The 18,856-nt window shown below is 37.2% G+C and overlaps 1 protein-coding gene across 3 annotated transcripts in view; it reads left to right on the top strand.

Moving 5' to 3' along the window:
• Positions 1-18,856, top strand: part of LOC139950418 (uncharacterized) — a 34,548-nt gene that overhangs the window by 4,140 nt on the left and 11,552 nt on the right. The window contains exons 1-11 of one of the 3 annotated variants that reach the window (XM_071949124.1): positions 3,730-4,076; positions 9,906-9,997; positions 11,893-12,047; positions 13,034-13,164; positions 13,860-13,995; positions 14,550-14,647; positions 15,100-15,179; positions 15,384-15,413; positions 16,866-17,040; positions 17,590-17,774; positions 18,277-18,378. In XM_071949124.1, coding sequence (XP_071805225.1) covers positions 3,938-4,076; positions 9,906-9,997; positions 11,893-12,047; positions 13,034-13,164; positions 13,860-13,995; positions 14,550-14,647; positions 15,100-15,179; positions 15,384-15,413; positions 16,866-17,040; positions 17,590-17,774; positions 18,277-18,378 — 1,323 coding nt within the window. In that variant the 5' untranslated portion in view covers positions 3,730-3,937. Of the gene's footprint in view, positions 1-3,729; positions 4,077-9,905; positions 9,998-11,892; positions 12,048-13,033; positions 13,165-13,859; positions 13,996-14,549; positions 14,648-15,099; positions 15,180-15,383; positions 15,414-16,865; positions 17,041-17,589; positions 17,775-18,276; positions 18,379-18,856 lie in introns of those variants that run through there. The other 2 variants (XM_071949286.1, XM_071949205.1) reach the window with 2 other exon arrangements.

Genomic DNA, 18,856 nt, shown 5'->3' with positions numbered 1-18,856 from the left:
AACTTTCAGTTGTGAAATCTTACAGTATGTTTGAATTTTTTGAAGAGACACCAAGGCCAAGAGCAGGGCATCAGGGGATTTTTTTTTGCAGTTTTATCTTTGTATTCTTGAGTGTATTTAATCCAACCGTTTTAATAAGGTTGCCAAAAAAATAAAGCTTCTGTTCCTTTCTATTCTACTCTTGACTCCTTGACAATTTTGCGCCATTCAACCGTTCCTCCGCTAATCTTTGTGAGATACTGAAACTCAGGCCCATTCAGTGAACGTTGTCTTCCCATCAGTTCCTTTGTCTACCTTGTTTTCTTTTCCCAAGGACTATGCATTGTAGTTCTCACAGGGAAATTCTAAATAGAGGGATTTCCAAATGGAGTTTTGTGTGCAAAGTAATGCAGGATGGTTAAAAGTACACTGACTGTAGGGACAAAAGAATGAACAATAGACATTTGGGATGCAACAATGGGAATGTGTGTACACATTATGGTGAATTAAAACTAAATGGTGTTAAAATATATGTGTCCTTCATTCAAATTTAGGAAAAACACTTTTAAAAACAATATTATTATATTTGTAATACCATAAGAGACATACTGAATTTTCTTACAGAAACATTAGTCCAGATACCTACAAAATGTCAAGGCTTTGAGTAAATGTGCTTCATGCCCAAAAATCAAACAGAATGAAATGATATTGGACATTCCACCACTTGACCCCTGCCAAACACCCAGTGGAAGGGGTGATTGTCTCCCCTGGCCTGGGGGTACTCCTATACATGTACCTAGAAAATGACATTGCATTTGGGGGGGGGGAGCGGGGGGGGGGGGGGGTTGTATCCAACAATAAAACAAATCTGTAACATGAGAACAAATGAGGCTTTTTGACAGCCTGTTTAGCGTTTTGCAAAAATCTGAAACATGTACCACAATGCAAATTTTAACAGTTAGTCATGTTGGTTTCTGATAATTGACCACTCATCATAAATTTATTTTTAGGGCATGTACTATGCCTAAGGATTGTGAGACAAGTGTGCTTGAAATTGCCAAACACTCACTGATTGAACATTTCGGGTGTTCAACATCAAATGTATGCGCATAATCATTAATGTATTGTATGGTCAATGTCATCATTTTTTCATCACCTTGGAATTATGTGTCACCATCTGGGTCTAAAAAAAATACAAATACATACAATTAAACTCAATATAACTTGAAAAAAAGAACAGGTTTTTTTCAGGTACCTGACCAAAGCTAAGGGATGACAAAGTTATTGTAAATTTTAAATGTTATTTAGAAGGTAGCTTGAAACTAATGTCTAGTATACAAAGGGTTATCCAAAACATTTAGGTTTAAAAATTGTTGATTGTCAATATTGTTCAGAGATAACGTATACATGTAGAGTAACAGGTTCATTCCTACACAAAGTTTGAAACATTTTGAAACAAAACATGGTAATACATTGAGGTATGCTTTGTCACAGAGCTCTGATTTCATATTTACTGCTGTGTACAACACACTACCCAAGCGTTTTTAAGTCTCATTGTATGTGTGTACACAGGCCTTTTAGTATCCAACTTTATCCCATTTAGTCATCCGTAAAAACCAGACAAAATAATAACAATTTACTAATGAATAATACTAACAGCACTCGGTTTTCTATATAAGAGCCTCATCACCCCTGCCTTGACTCGAGGGGCATCTCAAAGCACCAGAGCGAACCCCTTCTCTTAAAGACAGTGGACACTATTGGTAATTGTCAAAGACCAGTTTTCTCACTTGATGTATCTCAACATATGCATAAAATAACAAACCTGTGAAAATTTGAGCTCAATCGGTCGTCGAGTTTGTGAGATAATAATAGAAAGAAAAACGTCCCTTGTCACACGAAGTTGTGTGCTTTCTGATGCTTGATTTTGAGACCTCAAATTCTAAACTTGAGGTCTCGAAATCAAATTCGTGAAAAATTACTTCTTTCTCGAGAACTACACCACTTTAGAGGGAGCTGTTTCTTACAATGTTTTATTCCATCAACCTTTCCCCATTACTCGTGCTCAAGAAAGGTTTAATGATGATAATTATTTTGAGTAATTACCAATAGTGTCCACTGCCTTTAATGATGTGTACTGGCTGGTTTTTGTTAAGGTGTATTACATTTTGGACCTTTACATTAAATCCGAAGGATGAAGCAGTAATCTTTAAGCAGAGTTTGAGTTCAAGTCATGATGCTTGTGTCAAGACACTTCAGTGTTTAGACAATATTGAAATAAATGTCTAAACACTGAAGTGTCTTGACACAAGCATCATGACTTGAACTCAAACTCTGCTGATCAGAATCACTAGAGCTTGAGTGCAGTGTACTCAGCCATGACCTACCACAATTGATATTTTCATTGGTTTCATGACCTCATCACATGCTTAATATCATTAAGTTCATGTACCTTCATTCACACAATGTCTTATTACTGTAGTCACCGTTTTTTCAAATGAAGACTTACATGTAGCCTTGCAACCAAAAATACATGTTTTTTTTTATAGAAAATCACTGTTTTAAAAACTAATTGTTTAGAACTCTAATTTAAATTTTATTGTTTAAAGGGAAGGTACAGGTTTGGTAATTGTCAAAGACCAGTCTTCTCACTTGGTGTATCCCATCATGTGCATAAAAAAACAAGCCTGTGAAAATTTGGGCTTAATCTGTCATCGAAGTTGCGAGAAAGACCCTTTTAAGTTTTTATGCCCAAAAAATTATTTTGAGTAATTACCAACAGTGTCCAGTGCCTTTAAGTTTAATGCAAATGAATCGGTCTTAAGTTATCTATGAATTTATCATGATGACACCCACCCACCAGAAAGACTAATCAAGCAAGCAAGTGGAGTAACTGGCCTTCAACAAGAACCTTCATAAAGGCACTATAAATTACCTCTAAATGTGCAATATAGAGTTAAATCTACATAATCCACTACATGCCGAATTTAGACCAACTCCACAAGTAATACTTAGTTTTTGCAATGAAGGATTAGAACACGGCAGCGATACGACAGCTCATTTGTTCCGGCAGCTTACAAATGGTCACAATGGGCAGTTGGAGCAATGAGCTATCATATCATGGCTCTGGGTCAGATCCTTAATTACTCAATTGTTTAAAGCTGAGTCAAAAAATACCTGTTAATTGTCTTTTATTTATTACATTTTATTTATTTTAAAGGTGGCCACCAAGCATTTTAATTCGAACTGGCCATCAATTCTTTAGTTTAAAGTCACCACTTACATTTTGTAGTTACAAGTTCTTAAAAGATTTAATGAGAATTACACAGAAAATTTTGAAGACAGAAAAAGTAAATAATTTTTTTAATAGGATGCGACCTAAAAAAAGGAACAGGATTAGGTAGGTGTTTGTATTAAACATATTTTTAAAAGTTCCATCCTTTTGTTACTGATCGTTTGTGTTGTATTTGTTTACATAATTTATTTGTCAATGTCATTTTTATCTCCCAAGTAAGGGAAAATATCCATTTGAATCTATGTAAACAACACTATCTTTCTGTGACGTGTACATGAACATGTGTCATGTTAAGTATGAGGTTTGCGATACTGCAAGCAGTGTGCATTAATTGTACAATGAGCAAGCAGACGACCAATCTGAAGCTATGCTCTTATTTACAGTGTACCTACCACACATGCCATAGACCATAGGCATACTGTACAAAATAGGCCTAGTGTATAGCTATGGAATCCTGCTGCTCTTTGATAAACCACTGAAGTGAAACAAGCTTTTGTTATCAAACCAAGCAAGAGTAAACCCATGTCATGGGAAATCTCATGGTGTGTGCATGTGCTGTAAAAACCTCCACGCAGGCAACTGAAAGTGTGTAGTATTATCTGAATACATGGTGGACTGTGGATGGGTGTGTCCTCAATTACACTTAGAAAATAAGGATTCAAAATGTCTGCAGAATCAGAGATACTGGCAAACTTTTCTGCCACCAACAGCTACAAATTCCCTACAAAGAGCAGCTGTGCTGGTTCAGTTGGTGGTAGGAATATAACCCTTGATAGGGATTTTGCTGCAGCTCAACGAAGGGGTAAGGTCAACATTGCTGGAGTTTTAAAATGAATACCAAGTGGTTGTGATTGTATGTGGATGTGATCAATACATAATTGTTGTCTGTCTGTGATTCTTTTCAATTCAATAGGTTTAACTGACTCTTTCCTATTTAAAGATAGTTTGCTTTTTTTTTACTGTGCCAATTCCGTTGTAATTTTGTTGGAAGATGACTTTAGAACATCTCCAATCTGTTTCCATGGTGTAACAAAACAATTGTTTCATGTAGTGTAATAGGGTCCATGGGTATTAGCCGATTCACTATTACAACTGCGCATGTCCGTTACTGCTGACAACGCAATTTGTTTATCTCCCGTGACCTTTTGACAATACCCGGGTTTATTGTCAAAAGGTCACGGGAGATAAACAAATTGCGTTGTCAGCAGTAACGGACATGCGCAGTTGTAATAGTGAATCGGCTTATTGACCTTTATCACGGTGCAGCCATCTTTAATTTCTCCCATTGATATCAATGTTACCAGATCGAGGCTGGAAGAACAAAATAGTCTGGTTCCAAATTGCAAAATGATAATTAGCATTTATTATTGTAAGATACAAGGAACATTACCAAGATGGAGGCAGCATGATAAAGGCTTTTTGTACACCCTCTGGGGGCAAATGACCCTTGAGGTGAACCCCATCACACCTTGCAGCACAGATAAGCGACCATGTAGGAAGACGACACTGACATGTACATGTAGTAATAATAACAACATGAAGAGGGATTGATTTGGGGGGGGGAATTCACAGGACCGCAGGACTTGCTGGCTTAAAAAAATCTGGCACTGTGACACCAGATTTTGGTCTGTGGTCTTAAGAAAAATGCCGGATCTCAATTATTGCCACAACTCTGTAACAACACCATTCCAATAAAGAAAGTTTTTACAGGAAACTTGGAAGTAACCAACTGCATCCATGAAGATAATTTTGTTATCTGAAATATGTAGAGGAAGTATGTTAAAAATGTAAAATATCAAAAAAACTGTTGCTTATTTGGAAGGAATGCAGCGATTAAGTACGGGATATTGTTTAAAGGTTTGAGTACTTTCGGTCTGACACAAAACACACACATCCACAGATTTAAATTATGCTTGAACGGTTTAAGGATAAAAGATAAAAGAATGATAATGGAAAGCTTCTTTTCAATCAATTCTTGCTGAGGGGTTGTAGTTTTAAAGAAATTAATAAAGCAATTTCACAAAAGGATTTTCTGTCTCAGTGATACGAAAATTATGTTAGCACACTGTGTACAACAGATTTATGGGACTTTCCTGACTCTACTAAACTTTCAGATTATTATACAAAGCAACAAAGTAAAAACTTTGAAAATAAGTTAATATTTTGACCATTTAATAAACATATGTCTATCCTACATTGTAAGAAATGTTTGATAAATAAGCATTTTCAGTTAGACTGACCTTAACAAACAAGTGGTGAAATAAATATAAAGCAAAAATAAATTAAATTTCAACTCATGATAAAAGAAATGATCATTTCGTTGTGCCGGTTTTGCTTGTAAATGGACATGTACCATTCCACAAAACCCTTTTTAATTTTTTTATTATTTATTTACTGATGCATAACAAATAAGATAGTGTTGTAAAGAATATCGACCTTGGCAATCTGTTGCATTACACACTCCTGGCACTGGGTAAACACCAGACTACTTATTTGTGTTTATATTATGAGCTACAGACAAACATAAAGCTACTGTACATGCACAGGCTACAGATCAACATATGGGCAGTGCTTGTTCCCGATCAATACTCTGTGGGCCCAGAATAATAATGATCAGATTTAAAATAATAATTAATATATATTAATACTATGCCTATTATCTAATAGATGAAAATTTGCCTCGGGCATAAAGAGTATTAGTTTCTGTTTAACACACCAATGTGTGTGAGCACTGTTAACTCAGTATTTTCCCGAGCTCTGTGAAAAAAATCACAGGCATATTACTCGGGTGGGGTTTGAACCTATGACCTTTGCAATTCTAAAGCAGTGTGCCAACTAGAATACCGAGATTGCCTGGAGGCAGGTTGAATCCTATTTTTAGCAGCTATTATCAAGCAGTCATAAATACCGTAGACAGTTTTTCTTCTTGTATTGGTGGAGAGCGCATCACGTGGGGGTGTTTAAATGGTTGATAATGACCAGTGTTTATAACCGGCTGGCTTCCGCGTGTCAGGTGCGCAAGATTATCATGCGGAACGCAATTCATAGCTATTAGTAACAGCACATAACCTACTTCTAAGCGCGCGCGCATAATCTATTTTTAAGTGCGCGCGCGAACACACAACTCACGCACAAAGATTCTTCACAAAGTTTTTGAAAAAAATATTTTAAACCTCAAATTTTCAACTGTCAAAGTGTCTGTAATTGTATTTTTTTAATGTTTTTGAACAAAAGGGCATATATGAGTGGGAATAAAAGAGTAGTGACTCGTTCTTAAACGTCTGTTTAAAACCTTGCAGGGTCGTTGTCGTTTGCTAAAGGCCCAAGCCGACCCTGCCGACTTTCAACGGCCATGTAAGAACTCGTCGCTACCCTTTTATTCCCTTATTTTAATATGCATGCTCTACTTTGTAAACGAAGTTACAACGCTAACAATCAGAAGAAAAACACAGAGAACATGTAACAACAAATGATGAATTTATGGAAACAAAATGCAATCTGAATCTGAGAGATATATCAACAATCAACACCAGATCATCATGAATGTATTCTTACTCAATACTCTTGGGCCAATATAGTTGTTCAACATCTTGACATTTTGTTTTGCCCTGATCTTGGCCTTGGTGCCCCTTCAGAAGCGCCCATAGCCTTTAAAATCATGGGCATTTACAAGCCCCTTGTGGCCGCTAGGGTTTCTAAAGAGTTTACTAAATTCTGGGCACAATTTCATAGAACTGCTTGAGCAGAAACGTTTGCTTTACAGTTTCCTGCTGAGCAGAATCAAGCAGGATACCAGTCATAAATTGCACATGATAGTGTATTTTTGCAGGTAACCTTATTCTGGTAAGCATTATAATGTTTCTGTGCTTTTAAAACTGCCTTCTGTGCTTTTGAGCAGTTCTGTGAAACTGGGCCTTGTTCTTCTTTGAGTATTCTGCAACAGTACCTACAACACACCCATGCCATAAACACATGTACATCACAAATAAACTAGTATTAGGTCAAGTAAAAAAATAAACACGTTTAGCGTCCGGGTTTCTCAAAAAAAAGGAAGGAGGAGGGGCTTTTTATTTTGTATTTTTTATTTCAAGATGGCCGCCATTCTTTTTAAAATGTCAAATATCCATTGTTTTTTCTACTGCTCAAACACACAATACACATATGAAACATTTTTGGTCAAGACATTCTTTCAGACAAGCCATTCAGAATTGTTTTAGCTGAGATCGTTTAAAATAACCTTTTTCATTAAAAAAAATATCAAAAAAATCACACCAAATAAAAGAAAAAAAAATGTGCATAAAAATAAAAGAATAATAAAATAAAATAATAAAAGAAAAAAGGAGGCAGCCTCTAAAAAGGAAGCGGGCGGGGACGCTAAATATGTTTCTTTGTTTTACTTGGGCTTAATATATTTTACTGCTTTGATGGTTTATTCATTTATTTTCCTGTACTAAATATTTTTGTAAGCGCTGTGATTTAGTTTTCTAAGTAGAGCGTATTTTAAGTGCCGTTTATTATTTGAACTACTGAACAGCAGGACAGTTCTTTTCAGAACTGAGAGTTCTCCCGACCCCCCGAACATCTACTCCGCAGTAGTAGAGTAAAGCAAGACAGTTCTCTAAGAACAAACTCTACCAGGCAAGTAGATACACATGGTGTTACCGCAAACCAAATATACAACTGTTATTCATTCGAGTGAGATAAGTGCACCAGTGCAGCATATTTGTAAAATGTTTTTAGATAACTGTTCATGCATAGTCCCTGCTGTATTCTATGTTCAGACCTTACAGAAAGGAGACAGACAGTAGTTGAACCATGCAAACAAACTAGCATTGCAGACATTCATCTTTGTCAACAAACTATTCATTCAAATAGAACTAATCCAGCCTGTACTTTTCCTCATCCTCTAGAGCCCTTTATACGTACACCTCTATTATGACAAATAAACTAAGTAGACTCACACCCACCCTCATATTAATCAATGACGTGTAACCAGACATTTTCATTTGTGGGGGGCAAGCGGGAAAAACATCATACAATGTTATATAGGACGTGGCTTATTTGATGTATTGAACCAGTCATTTGTGCATTTAAAAACATCTCATTTGAGGGAACACAACTGCTCTCAATGAAAATCATAAACTGTGTGATCTTCATATGTGTAAACTTACTGAGCACGTTTCCTTCATACACTATACCCCTCCGTGAAAAACAAGATTAATCTACCAGGTCAGAGCGTTTTTATTTCTTTCCTTTCGGTCTACTACTTGCCGTTAACTCGCCGACTTGCCGTTAACTCGCCGTCAACTCATTTTCATGCCGTCAACTCATTAAATATACATCAACAATTTATAAATGGGGCATGGAAGTGTTAAGTCTGGGCTAAACTACATATTTCTTATGTTTTTTTTATAGTAAAGTTTGATTTACAAAAACAGTTTTGTGTTGATAAATAAATAGTACCAATCATTGACATCTTTGGCCAAGACTAATCCATATGCAGGAAAGCGCCCCCAGTTGCCATGATGTGCAAGCTCTGTGAAAAAGCAAGATGGCAGCAGACAGTTGCGCTGCTTCGAGATAATTTTTTCAAAAGATAAAACTTCAATTTTTATTCCGAAATGTTACCTTAAACTTATGAGAATTCTCTTTTAGCTAATACTTTACAGTTCTATGCTTCTTTTGTGGATTTTAAATGTATATTGGAGGAGTTGACGGTACAAGTGAGTTAACGGCGAGTTGACGGCAAGTAGTTGGACCCTTTCCTTTTGCACCAAATACCCCTCAAGCAACGCTCATCATTTCTATGGGCTTCTTTGTATGGAACTTTACTCATGAAGAAATTCAAAAATTTTCATCTCTGAGTGGATTCATGTCTTGAAAAATATTTCCGTTTGACCATTATGTGGCATAGCTTTCTTCCATTGCAGTCCACCTGTTGTCATTCTCATTGTTTTTTTCTTCGTTTTTCATCCGCAATTTTTTCTTTTTAGGCCTTCCAGTTTAGGCATTTTCGCATCCACAGTAATTTTTGATTGTTATGAATTTCCCTGTCTGTCCTGTCTCCATGTTTGTATTTTGTCAGTCTAGGCTGTCTTCTGCAAGCCTGGGCTTAATCTTTCAGCCTCATGCTCTCTTGATTTACCATAGTAAAACTAAAATAAAAACAAATTAAAATATGTGCATATCGGCCAGAATTTTCGCGAATCAGCTACCTTGTACATGGGCAGAAACTTTCATATAATGTGTGTTGAAGAGGTTTTCAATGTTTAAATCCAATGAGGCCTGGTTCTTGATAATTTTACCGCGACGAAGTCGAGGTAAATTATCAAGAACCAGGTCTCGGCGGGTTTAAACCACTAGTTGAAAACCGATTCAACACACTTTGATTCACATTCATAAATACCTTTTCGGTCAAAAAACATCAACACTTTTTGGTCAAAAAGTAAAATAAATGCAAAAATTAAAATTGTTCAATGATTGCTGTGCGCTTCACGCGTATCGCTTGATGTGGCACAACTGTTCCAGCCGTTGGAACATTTAGGACAGTGTGCATTTGAACACACACAAAACTGCCTCTCTCAAGTTTTCAGCTGGTTAATTGTTTGTTGATTTGAATTTGACTTTTCAGGTGTGAAAGGACCAAAACATGACGATAAACTTGAGAGCGTTTTGAACAGCATTACTCCAGGGCAGGGTACAATGCTGCATCTGGCCTCCAAGGTAATATACAGTACTTGGGTAGTAAGCTTAAAGCCATTATACACTTTCGGAACAGAAAAAAAAATAAAAGTTCACAGATTTACAAATAACTTACAGGGTTTACAGAAGGTAATGGTGAAAGACTTCTCTTGAAATGTTATTCCATGAAATGTTTTACTTTTTGAGAAAGCACTGAAACAATTATAAATTCTCGATAACGAGAATTACGGATTTATTTTAAACACATGTCATGACACGGCGAAGTGCGGAAACAAGGGTGGGTTTTCCCGTTATTTTCTCCCGACTCCGATGACCGATTGAGCCTAAATTTTCACAGGTTTGTTATTTTATATATAAGTTGTGATACACGAAGTGTGGGCCTTGGACAACACTGTTTACCGAAAGTGTCCAATGGCTTTAAAGGCAAAATATACCTTTGGTTTTTGGAACTGCTCGATTGTTTTAATCCAATATAGATGTAGATGTATAAAATAAATGTGGAAGTTTCATTTCCAAAGGTGGTTGCGAATTGCAATATCATAAAAAAATCCAGAGCGAATATGTCCTTGCAGGAAAATTTTAAAATTAAAATTCTTAATAGGAATACACAATCTAAGAAACGTTGCTACACTAATGCATCTCATATTCAAATTTTGGGGCATAACAACTGATATTTTTTTACATAACCACATTGTTTGGAAGTGAAATGTTTCTCAGAAAGCTGCTAAAGGCTTCTAACAAAAAAATGTTTATTTTCAGTAATTTTAAAGGGTCTATGTAACTTTTGTAGGACAAAAAACACAATGTCCACAGATTTACACTAAACTTACACAGTGTGAAGATAATGATAGTAGAAAGCTTCCTTGAAAATATTACGTGCTGAGGTGCTGTAGTTTTTGGGAAATGAGTAAAACAATGTCATGAAATTCTCCTGAGACGAAAATTATTTTAAGCATTTACAAACGTATTTTCATGACATTGTTTTACTAATTTCTCAAAAACTACAGCACCTCAGTAAGTAATATTTGAAGGGAAGCTTTCCACTATCATTATCTTCAAACCCTGTAAGTTTAATGTAATTCTATGGACATTTTGAAAAAGTACCCAAATCCTTTAAGAGTGATTAACAAACATGTACCTTGCCTTTAACAGAGTCCGAAAAAACAGAATTAGCTGTTGACAAATTATTCCAAATAAAATGATGTGTGGTTTCAATGCATGTGGTATAATGGCCAGCTGTTGCAGGAAAGGATTTCATCCAGCAATCTAGCAAATGAGTTGCACTTGACATGTGTTGTACACACTGAATGCCAATATAATACACGTCTACATACATTTAAAGGCACTGGACACTATTGGTAATTACTCAAGATAATTGCTAGCATAAAAACTTACTTGGCGATGAGCAATGGAGAGCTGTTGATAGTATAAAACATTGTGAGAAACAGCTCATCAGAAGTGACATAGTTTTTGAGAAAGAGGTATTTCCTCACTTAAATATTAAAATAGAAAGTTATTAAAATAAAATATTAAAAAGAGACCTAAGGCCTGAAGCCTTTTATTAGGCATCTCTGACACACAAATTTTTGCAAAATTTGTTCCTTTCTTATTCTTTTGTAAAAACGTTCACAGATTTGTTATTTTATGCATATATTGGAATACACTAAAGGGAGAACACTTGTCTTTGAAAGGTACAAAAGGTTTCCAGTGTCTTTATGTAGATATGTTACAAAATGACGTATTCCAGCCATCAGGCATATGTTTTTTGTGAGAACGGCATGCCAAACGTGCTGTGTTTATTATTTAAGCGCTTGACGTGCCTGCAAACCCCAAAATGCAATATGGTGTCCATTGGAAACTATCTATAGAAAGCATATAATAATTACCACTTGATCCTGACATGATGTTCTCAACAGCTTGGTAATGCAGATGTAGTCCGTGCCTTGCTTATCTCCGGAGCTGATCCCTCCGTCCTGGATGAGAACAAAAACACGGCATACCAGAAATCTTGCTCGGATCAGGTATCTCGTGTTTATCACGATGTTCTGCTGCAAGCTGTGGCTCAGTCAAAGTAAGTACAGCAGAAAAACAGTAAAGGGCTAAACGGATTAAATTGATGTCTGTACATCCAACAACTTTGGTTTTAAGTGAGGCAACATGGGTGAAGTCACACTTATAACTATGATAAATTTTGCTTTTCTGATGGATTATTTCAAGCTGGTCACTAAGGCCGTGTTCGAAACGACGATTTCAGCTTCGGCTAGATCAGCTTGTCTGCCTGTATTGAAGAGTAGGTAGATGTGCGCAATCTAGTCATAGACAAAGTCTTCGTTTCGGACATGGCCTAACACATTGATTTGTGTTGTTACTCTTTGCATTATCGGAATGCAGTATGGGAATGAAAACATTGCATTTTGGTGACACGTAACCATTTTTTTCTTTGCCCTTCTGATGGGAAAGCTGTAGAGTCGGGTGACTTAAAAAACCCAGTTACAACTACTGCTGTTATGAAGGGGTTTGCCACAGTGTTTCTGGCAGGGGCTGCCATTGCACCACAGTTTCTTGTTAACTCTTAAAAGGTGCAACCTATTTGGTTTTCATAAACTGTCAACTTCAAAACCTGTCCACAAAGTGTTTCTCGTTCTCAAGTGCCTTGCTTTTGGGGACCTTATTGGTGGATATGTGTGCTACAAAAGACTCCAGTACTACTATCAATTTTATGTTATTGTGTTTATAAAGTAATAGATAGAAAATACTTTGCAGTGGTGTACTTTCAATTTTACATGCAAAGTTTGAGAGGAAAAATTAAGTGTTATCTTGTTACTATTGTTATTGATTTTTTATTTTATATGTTATATTACATATGGTGTTTCCGCAAACCTTTCCATATCGTATTTCCACCATGCAAAGTTTCTAATCCTATTTAATTTTATATTTGTTGACATAGTTCTTCATGGTTCAAAAGTTTGTAGAGCACATAGGGTATTTCTTGGAGTTTTCCTTTCAAACTCTATAAAATTGTACTATTAATTATTACTACTACTATTCTTTTTGCAGCTTGGTTTTAGCAGCTAATTTACTGAAAGCAGGAATCGATATAAACGATGTTGATGATGAAGAGACTGGTAATACACCGCTACACTGGGCTGCCTCCTATGGGAACTTAGACACAGTTAAACTACTATGTGGTAAGATTAGGTTAATAAAAAACTAGACCCGGATCCAATATCAGAGAGTTAAGCACAAAATGTAGCTAAGCACACATTAACTACGCTCACGATTAAGATTACCAACCAAAATACTATGTCTTATATACCCTTTTGTAACTGGTACCCTGTTGAGATAGTGAGTCAGTCAGTGTATTGGGCCGAGAGTCGGTGTATATGGCCCTGATGAAGGTCAGTCTTGGGTCAAAATGTTTGTGTTTTTTTTAGTGTTTTTTTTAGAGAAGGCCGGGTGTACAAAGCTGCTCATCAGCCGGGCTCCAACTTTGGGGGGGGGGGGGGGAGGGGGGAAATCCCCAAGATTGCAGGGCTTCTAACGCAAAACTTTCATTGGATGAGAAAAATTTGTTGCAAGACCGGACCCAAAATGAGAGGAACACTATCTACACAGTTTCACATTTGAGATATTTTTGGAACAAGCACAAAGACAAGATTTATCTCATTAATCCTATGGGAAATACTTCAATACTTACTGGAATTGGAAGATGCTTGTGTTTCAAATTAAAAGTGTAATTTTTCGATAGCACAAGACTGCTGGTCTTGCACGATCCTAAGTTTACTGGCCCAGACCTTAAGATGACTGGCCTTTGGCCTGTCATGCTTGTGGTCCGGTGTTAATTTCGAGCCCCGCATATTATTTCATTCTGTCCCTGTATCAGAAAAAGGAGCAGACATCAATTCTGCCAATGTGGATGGCGCTACTGCTTTACATGATGCAGTATCAAGGGGAGATGTTGCTATTGTGTCAGAGCTGGTCAGAAAAGGTGCTAAGACAACAGTCAAGGCTAAGAAGGGGTAAGCAAGAAATAGTGATAAAGGGAGAATCTGTAGACGTGAAATAATGCCAAAAGCTATAAACAATCCGCAAAGGGTTTCTAAATAGCGTTACTGCGAGTCAGCGAACCGCCCCACACAGGAAAGACCAAATATGTTAGGGTTGATGCTGCGAAACCAGAGTACAACGATTGTAATTTTGACTTTCAATATATATATATTGTGGCTCAACTCACAGACGCTGTATAATCCTTCCCATTTAGCCATGGTGGTCTCTCTTCAGGTATTGCCAAAGGAGGCTGAAAATTTTCATAGTTGTATCGTATCAGGGATATTTACCCACTGCTATATCGCCAGTCAAAACTTTTGATATCGTCCAGGCTTAGACTGAACACTCAATTCACACCCAAGGTTCTGGTCTGAGGTGGGATTCGAACCGGGGTCCACAGAGGTGCAGGCAGGGAATAAAACCACTGAGCCAACCTGATGTCTTTTGCATCAGAGTCACAAGAATTCTGTATTAGTTTTTTTTTATATATGAAATAAAATAATTTATTTTCATTTATCATCTTCAGGAAATATGCAACCAAGACACCGATGTCATTAGCAGAGAGCAAACCCAAATTGAAGATAGCGTTAGAAGGTGAATCGCTGCCCAATGGAGATGTGAAAAGTAAGAATTCTCACTTTCTGGATGTGGTTTGTAATTTGAGGGCGCCAATTCGCTGGGGAAAAAAACCCAAGACCACTGGGCTATGAGCTAAAAACTTCTCCCTTATATTTTGACTTTGAGAGTAATATTTTTATCTGCCAAATTATTGACAATTTACAGGCTTCCTTGCTCAACCGGGAGCACCATAAATTGTTTAAACGATAAGTGGTGACGTACATGTAGTATTCATTCTTGAAACATTAAAATATGAAGTAAATTAAACTTTTTTGTACATTGGCTCAAATGCCTCAAATATTAAGCTGATATGCTAACATATGCACTGGCACAATCATGACATTTAAATTTGAGCCATTCTGCATCAACTTAAATTTTCTGCATCACTGTAAAACAGTCCTTGGTCCATTGTTATTTAATAATAAACAACATCTGTCCCTTTTATTTATTTCTGACAGAGAAGAGTAATGGAACTAAAGAAGCAGGTGTTACCCCTCTCACACCATTAACGCCAACGTCACCCGATGACTTACAACAGGTGCTCAATTTTCCACCCTCAAACCAGCTTTCCACTCTCAAACCATGTTATATATCTATACTATTTCATTATTGTCATCATTATTGTGGTTAATTTTTGTTTTTTGAACCCTGCTATGAGTGTCAAATCTTGACGGATACCGGCGTGTAATAAGTTGTTTTTTTATAACTACTGACCTATTACTATCCCCCCCTGCCCATTCAGGACTCAATCAAGGAATGTGCAGCAGATACGGTAAACACTCCCCTTTAATTTTAGCAATTTGTCCCTTTTTCGAGCTAACCCTTACTTGGTAGAGGTGGTTAAGACTTGCAGTGCAATCTAGGGACTTCATTGTGGAGTGATGATGTGTAGCGTTAGGAAGTGTGTGATAGGTTCTGGAAATTGACAAAACCAGGGGGAAAACTCTGACCACAGAGGCTTGTAGAGTAAATTGTGGGCTAAATCGGTTCTGTATACAAAAGTGCTGGTTGTAATGTAGGAGGGCTAATCACTGAATAATCAGGGCCTAATATCATGGCTCTGCTTATCATTGAGCAAAGAATCGGCACTTACAAAAGCAGGGAATTCTGCACTTACAAATTCAAATCAAATTGTCACAGGTTTGTTATTTTATACATAATATGTTGGGAGAATACTGGTCTTTGACAATTACCCATTGTGTCCAGTGCCTTTTAACATTAATTTGAGCCAGTAGGCCCAGATTTCACATGTTACAGTTTGGTTTGTAGGTTGATGGTTTATTTGTCAGTAGCCTCATTTTCCAGGTTTTTAAATGTAATTCAAGTATGTTTGTGTCAAAATAATATAAAAAGAAGTTTTGTAATGGGAAAAGGTGAAGCTTTTTAATTACCATCTTGGTGAAGTGTGGTATGTTGCAAATTCCCCGAACAAACCCTTCTGTATTGCTGGGCATTTAACAAACATATCTGGGCTATTGACTTGATCCTTGTGCTTTAGTTTTGTCTTCAGTGTTTATGTTTATCCTAATGGATTCTTTGCATGCAACTGTCTAGTGTAGCAGTTTCAACCCATCAGATTGATAGATTGAATTGCTTTGATTTCGGGAATTGTAAATCTTTACCCTCCCACTATTCTACCATCAACGATTGCCTAAAGCTCGGTTCATAATTCCTGAGAACGCAAATGCGACTGTGGATGCAGTTCTATATTTTAACGTCACAAGTTCACAACTAATAATTCGGAAGAGTTGAGCTGTGTTCAACATGTGCGAAAAATTTGCAATGAAAAATTTGTACTGCATTCGCAGTCGCAGGAAGTATGAACCAGGCTTAAATGTGCTGTGGATTGATAGTGACTTTAAATTACCAGCAGGAGAATGCAGCATCTGTTTACCATACACGGTTTCTGTAGTCAATACCGAATGACAAATACAGCAAAATGTCGCCAACTTGCCCCCAACAAACAAACACACAAACAAACAAACAAACACAAAATTAAACAAAACCCAAACCAAAATTGCTTCACAGCAGACTACAACAGATCTTGACACTTTTATCATTTTCCTGGATCTTTTTTTTAAAGTTTCTATGATGTTGATACTTGAAGTTTATTTCATTCTAAGTGGCCTCTCTCAACTACATTCAATAATTGTTGTAATTGTTCTCTCAACAACATTCAATAATTCATGCAATTGTTTCTCCATTTCACCATTTCACCGAGCAGCAGCTGGCAAATTTGTTGAAACAGTCGGAACCCGCTCGACTCGTTCCGGTCACAGATGAAAAGTTTCAGCTTCTTTGGCCGAGACCGAAGAGTATGATCAAGAAAGAAGGGGAGCCACTGAAATTTAAACCACATTTCCTCATAAGAGTTATAGCTGGGACTACAGGGTCTGAAGGTAAAAGTCATTTATTCAGCTTGCAAGAAACAACAATGGGTGTCTTGTAGATTTCGTCAAAGCATGTGAAGTCCTTCTTGAAAGAGCATTATGGAAGGGGCGAAAAGTTCAGTTCATACTTCCTGCAAATGCAAGAAGCGAATGTTTTGCAGGAGTTGAACACATTCAAGCTTGCGATCAGCTTTCGACACCACAAACCTAACTGACCACTCGACCATCAGAACACTCTCATCTGCTCACAACCGGACTATTCACCTATGTTGCTCCCCAAATGTGGAACAACTTTCCAGAATCCATTAGAAATTGTAACTCTTTGCCAATGTTCAAGAAATCTCTTAAAAGTTATCTGTATCAAATATAATGTTGTAGTATGGTTCCAATGGTTTGCTCACTTTATAGCACTATGATCTTGTCGAAAAGGCGCTTTATAAATGCTCTGTTGTATGTGTTTGTATGTTGTTCAAGTTGCAAATTATTTATCGCGAATTTGTTACATCAAAATACAATGTTCATTTGTACAATTATATGTTACCCTGTCTACCTTATCAGATTGCCTTCAACAGATGGTTGATATCTGGAGCATACATGGACCTCTGCTTGGGGAACTTGGTTTTAAGTGTGTCTTAGAATGTGCTTCAAGGAACGAGTATCCAGACCCTTATATCATCTGTCAGTTTGTACCACATCTATTCCAGGGAAAAGACGGCTACAGAATAAATGTTTCTGATAAAAAGGTATGTAACTGGTTAATGAACAATAGACTTTTAGAAATCAAAGATTTAAGAGATATCTCCCAACTCACATGGCTGGACGGCCACGTCAAGGTGAGCATTGGGCCGTCAACTTCTACCAGGGACACACTTCCACCTCTTCATCATGGGCTGAAACAGGGTTACCCCCATTACAGTCTGTAAGGATTTAGGGTTGGGTGTCATCCAATATGAGCCTGGCAGAGTACACTACCTTTTTACGAAGTTATTATGGTTAGGTTCTGCTCAAGGCGAAAGTGTCATGACGGGGATTCAAACTCACTTTCTGCTGCTGACAACTGCTACTTGAGTCCAGTGAACTAGACCACTTGGCCAAGACACGACTGATCCATGTAGCTCCACCCCCTTACTGCAATGACCAATCGCAACTGCCAATGCATGCCAAAAGTTCTTACACCTAACACCTGTTCACACAAGGTGTCCTGTGCCTTTAACCATTAGTCTATCCTTGTTTGTATTCCTTTAGATGATGATCCAGTGCGCTGGTTTCTCTGGACTGTGGAATGCTAGCTGCACCTTCATGCAGCTGATACGTCTGTTTGGTGACGATGGTATCCCTGCTGTTCAGGTGAGTTCTTGAATTCAAACTTTAAACTGCTGTGTTTTATTATAACACAGTGCTTGAAACTAACACTGAACCGCAGGCCCAGGGCCAGTGATTGTAGCATTGGGTTCGGAAACTAACAACAGACAATAGACCTTATGCACATGACGTCATTTCAGTAGGGCGCCCTCACGTAGAGGTCAAAAGGAGGTTGTTCATTGGCCAATCCTGTGCGCCGCGCGTACAAATCTGTGCAATTCGATTGTTTCATCATTGTTTTTCCACTAAGATGGCCGCTGGATGACGTCAATGCATAAGGTCTATTGAATAATGACAAGTTACCTCATTATGTAATATTTGTGTGAAAAAATGTTGATTTTGATTCTTGAAATTCTGTAGAATGTCAATGTACACTCACACATTATGACAAATGGCATAGATTTTCTCTTAGAGCTTGTTCAACTCATTTTGATTCCAGAATCAGACTAGATTGTGTTGTACA

This window comes from Asterias amurensis, chromosome 1 (assembly GCF_032118995.1).
Source record: "Asterias amurensis chromosome 1, ASM3211899v1".
Taxonomy (NCBI): domain Eukaryota; kingdom Metazoa; phylum Echinodermata; class Asteroidea; order Forcipulatida; family Asteriidae; genus Asterias; species Asterias amurensis.
This window is presented reverse-complemented; position numbering and strand designations above follow the sequence as displayed.